Consider the following 5274-nt stretch of genomic DNA (forward strand, 5'->3'; position numbering starts at 1 on the left):
AAATGTATTTCTGATGCACACACACATATATCTTGATTCACAAACTGCTTGCGGTCTGTGAACTTCACTGCATTTGTGTGTGAATTTTGAGACTCCCTTGACTTGGCTCGACACACAAATGCCTTTTTTTAAACAGGGAATGATCTGCAACCAATCAGATATCTCCCTTGTTTTAGCCAATCACAAGAATGCACCCCACGTATGCACGAAGAATGCACGAATATATGCCTAATATATTGAATTATATTTTCCAATATACTGCAATATATTTTTGTTTCATAAGGGATGGCAAGGCCCAGCTGGCTGTTGCACAGATTTCTGCAATAGACACGCTGCTAGACCAGGCCCACGGGGAGGCCATGTTCTTCCCCACGGACTGCCCGGCTATGGGAGCATGAGAGGCTGTGATAGCCACAAGATAGACTTTAAAGGGTAGAGGGAGTACGGCCCCTATCCATTAAGTCTTGGAGGAAGGACAATATCTGAGATATGTCACAAGTGAATGGGTGTTCACCCTGGGCTTTGCACCAGGTGGTGAAAACCGACCATTTAAGGCTATAGAGACACCTTGTCAATGGAGCTCTAGCCTGCAATATGGTATTCATGACGTTCTCTGGGAGATCTACCTACTCCTGTTGAGAGCCCATACATGAAAAGCCCACAGCTCAGGTCTGGGGTGCAATATTGTTCTGTTTGCTTGAGAGGAGGTCCAGTCTCAAGGGGATTTACAATGGCTCCGCTCGCGAAAACTGCGACTGGTCTGACAACCATGGTTAGCTCCTCCACAGAGGGGGTACCAAGAGGACCTTGTGGGCATCCTCCCTGATTCGTCTGATGACCTGGGGAATCAGAGCGATCAGTGGAAAAGCATAAAGGAGGAGCCTGGGCCAGTATTGGCCAGAGCATCCTGGACTTTCGAAAAACAGATTGGGCTATGAGAACTGTCTTCGGAGTACTCTCGCCGACATCTGAAAGGAGAGCAATACTCACTGCATCAGATGGCTAAGCCTTGCCAACTGTCAAACAGGAATAAAAAGTTAGGTGGCCTGGAGACTCTAGCCAACATCCGACGGGAGCTCAATACTCACGACATCAGATGGGTAAGCCTCGCTGAGTGTATAATTTTTTATATCCTTTTTTAATGGAGTAATTACTTTTTGTGGTTTGATGACTGATGAGGGTTTGGAACCAGAAGCGAGTGACAGGTTTTTTTGGAGTCGTCTAAAAATAAATAGTGGTTTGTGGGGGAATTTATCTTGAGAATTTCTTAGGCAGAGGTACTCGGAGATGGACTGCTATGGTTGGATTGGAAAAGAAAACAGGTTGTCTGGCCGGGCTAGGAGGCTCTCGCCGGCATCCGACGGGAGCTAAATACTCATGGCATGGACGGGTAAGCATTGCCGGTAGTCAGACAGAAAGGGCAAGATTGCTTGACCGAGAGGGCTCTTGCAGCATTCGACGGGAGTTCAATACTCACTTCACGGATGAGTAAGCAACACCGTTAGCCTCATTTTAAATGCCGAGTATGCCTCTCCTCAGAAGACTGGTCTTTTCCCTGTGCATGCACACTGGTGTCCTCGTGGGTCCAGGAAGCTGTCTCAACTGAAAATATCTTACATGTCAGTGCCATTTTTGTCTCTCAAGATGGACACCAGTACAGTTCTTAAGGCATTTTTATAGAAGTTATTTAAATATCCTGATTTAACTAGGACCTAGTCCTGGCTTAAGCTAAGCCCTCTCTGCGAAACCCTGTCTCTATGTTCAAACTGGAAGTTATACAAGAATGAAACAATGTTGTTGTTCACATCAGTCATGTACATACATTTAAATTACTTTATGCACTAAAATGTACACTTATGCCACCTCACAGCAGAACTCCAGATCAGCTGTATTTCATGTAGGTTAACTGAGACCTGTTCTAAAGAGGATCAATGTATTGACAGGTACACTGCACAATTAAATGTAAACCCTTAAGTCAAATACCCTTATAAAGACTGTATCTTTGTGTACATAACATACACAGTTTCACCTAATCTCATGTTAATCTTGAGTACCTAGAGTAGTATTGCATCCTTCATATCTCCAAAAAGTCTTTAATTTTATCATATTTAGAAAAGAAAAATACAGCTTTCCAATGGGCTAGGTGCACAAGATGGCGCTGGTGAGCTTCAGCAACGCGAGTGTGTGCGTACTTATTTCCGGTCTTGCGACGCTCGCATTGACTGTAGCAGACCCCGCCCGAATGATGGCCCAAGCTTTACTGATGTTAATGAAGTTTATTGAGTCCGTTTTCACTCAAAAATCACCGTAAGACTCCAAGAATCACCGTAAGAGCTAAACCAACAAAGTACAAGAAGCGCGAATTACAGACTAGTTCAAACCTCTATCATTAACATACAGTGAATTACACAAAACAGTCATTACAACAAACAGTTATCAAATATATACAGACCTTATGCATTTTCGGGGGGTGCTTAAAGTTGCAAACGTTATCTGCGACACAACTCTGATGAACTTGAACTGCCTGCTCTCCCTTTCCTTCCCTGTAGACTACAACACCCGTCAAAATAAAAGTCCCTCTTTAGTAAGACAGATAATGCATTTCTTAAACCCATTTAAACTCACAGAAAGTCTGTTACACTCCCACCAAATTATAAATGCTATTTTGACATGCATAATTTTCAAACATAAGTAATTTTAACTTATAATAACCATTTTGTGTGCATGTGTGTAAAGCAAAGTCCTTTTGAAGATTTGTTCACTCCGCTTCCAATAATAAGACCAACTTCTGAGCTGGTCTCTCTACGACTGAGACCTTGTTTACCCGTTCTCCTTTTTTGTTTAGTTTTTTGTCACCGAGTGCTATTGTGACTTTCCTTACTAGTCCATCTTGGCTAGTTACAGTGTCTATGACCCGTCCTAGTCTCCACTCATTTCTTGGAAGGTTCTCATCTGTATCCATGACCACATCACCAATCTGCAAATTCCTTTTTGGAGCATGCCAGCATTGTCTAGCCGTAATGTTGTGGAGATACTCTTTTTTCCATCTACTCCAAAACTGTTCAGTAAGGTACTGCACCTGTCTCCATCTCTTTCTCCCGTAGATGTCTTCTCTTATGAACTTTCCTGGTGGTGGTAGGACCGTGGTGGCTTTCATGGTAATCAGATGGTTAGGTGTGAGTGGTTCTAAGCTCTTGGGGTCGTTCAGGTTATCCACTGTAAGGGGGCGGCTGTTGACTATCGCCATGGCTTCATAAAATAAAGTGCGCAGTGAAGCATCGTTAAGCCTGCCTGATGAGAGGGAAACTGTAGCATTAAGAACACTCCGTACAGTTTTGATTTGACGCTCCCATACACCACCTGCATGACTGGAATGAGGGGGATTCATTACAAAATCACACTGTTTATCTGCAAGGAAAGCGGTGAGCCTTTCTGGGTCAAGCTGCTGTAATGCTGAGTTCAGTTCGTTTTTTGCGCCAACGAAATTGGTACCTTGGTCACATCTGATCTGTCGTACTGTGCCTCGAATTGCAATAAAGCATCGCAAACTGTTGATGAAAGCATCTGTGGACATATCTTCTAACATTTCTATATGAATGGCTCTTGAACAAAAGCAAGTTAGAAGCAGACCATACCTTTTGTGCTGTTTTCTTCCTTCTTTAGTCATGAATGGACCAAAGCAATCCATACCACAATACACAAACGGTGGGGAAGGCTCTACACGTTCTGTGGGAAGATCACTCATCCGCTGGCCTTCCACAGGTTTTCTCAACCTTCTACAAGGTACACAGTTGCGAATGTAAGATGTGACAGCTCTGTTTATTCCAGGTATCCAATAGCCAGAAGATCTGATTGCATTAATTGTGAAACCCTTTCCTTGATGCTTTACACTTTCATGATAGTGTGCAATAATCAACTTTGTTACATGATGATCTTTAGGAAGGATCAGTGGGTGCTTGAACGAGTGAGTGCATGATGAGTGGATAAGTCTTCCTCCCACCTTGATCATACCATGAAGGCCTATGAAGGCGTCCAGGTGATGAAGTTTATTATAACCTGGAAGTTGTTTTCCTTGACTCAGGACATCCATTTCTTTCTGATATGCTTGTTTTTGAACTCCTTTTAGAATCAAGCCTTTTGCATGTTCCTGTTCACCTACAGAAGCTGGCGCATTAGTTTTATCCTTCTTAATCCGTCTCACAAGGCGTGCAATAGCTTTGACAGCATTAGACCAAGATGAGAACTTTGACAAATGGTCTACAAGATCTTTACTTTCTGTGGTTTCTGTTTGAAACGTCTGGATCTTTTTAACTTCTGGATCTCCTATTGGAAGCTCCGGTACAACATTTGAGGTCTCTATTTCTTTCTTCCACAGGAATGAAGGACCTGAGAACCAGTTGGACGAGAGCAATTCATTTATTGTTCTTCCTCTTGAAGCATTGTCTGCTGGGTTATCATCTGTTGGGACGTATTGCCATTGTTTGGGTGCTGTGCTTTGGCGTATTTTTTGGACTCTGTTGGATACAAACGTATGAAAACGACGGGCGTCGTTATTGATGTAACCCAAGACCACCTTTGAGTCAGTCCAAAAGAATTCATTGACATTGGTGAGGTCAAGCTCTTCTCTGAGCATATTGCTCATTTGGACTGATAGCACTGCTGCCGTCAACTCTAACCTTGGAATTGTAGTAATCTTTACAGGAGTAACCCGGGCTTTGCCAATGAGGAAAGTGCAATGAATCTCATCCTTCTCATTGATTACTCTCAGATAAGAACACTGACCATAACCACAGGTACTTGCATCAGAGAAATGATGTATTTCCGTTTTTACAATTTTACCGAAATCAGCAGGCACATAGCATCGTGATATGTCCACCTTTTCCAGATTGACAAAGTCATTCTGCCATTTCTCCCACCATGGGCTAAGAGCAAGGGAAAGTGGATCATCCCAGCCTGTACCCTGGTGACACATTTCTTGTAGGATCCTCTTACCATTGAGAACATAGGGAGCTACAAAGCCCAAAGGATCATATATGGAGGCAACCGTTGACAATATGCCACGACGTGTTGTAGGTTGACCTTTTAGTGGGATATGGAATTGGAAGCTATCACTCTGTATGTTCCAATGAATTCCCAGCGCTCTTTCAAGTGGCATGTCATTGAAGGTAAGATCCTTTGTTTCAAAGTTTACAGCACGTTCTGATGCTGGTATGCTCTGCAGAACAGTGTTTTCATTTGACACAAACTTGTGAAGTCGAAGACTTCCCTTCATGC

At 43.1% G+C, this 5274-nt stretch overlaps 1 protein-coding gene across 1 annotated transcript; it reads right to left on the reverse strand.

The window, feature by feature from the left end:
* Positions 1 to 2223: 2223 nt before the first annotated feature.
* LOC113064096 (uncharacterized) lies at positions 2224 to 4647 on the reverse strand. The gene is made up of 2 exons (XM_026234647.1): positions 2453 to 4647; positions 2224 to 2334 (listed from the first exon to the last, which is right to left on the reverse strand). The coding sequence occupies exon 1, from the start codon at positions 4640 to 4642 to the stop codon at positions 2759 to 2761; it is 1884 nt and encodes a 627-aa protein (XP_026090432.1). The 5' UTR covers positions 4643 to 4647; the 3' UTR covers positions 2224 to 2334; positions 2453 to 2758.
* Positions 4648 to 5274: the final 627 nt, after the last annotated feature.

The sequence above is a fragment of the Carassius auratus genome, chromosome 46 (genome assembly GCF_003368295.1).
Source record: "Carassius auratus strain Wakin chromosome 46, ASM336829v1, whole genome shotgun sequence".
NCBI lineage: Eukaryota > Metazoa > Chordata > Actinopteri > Cypriniformes > Cyprinidae > Carassius > Carassius auratus.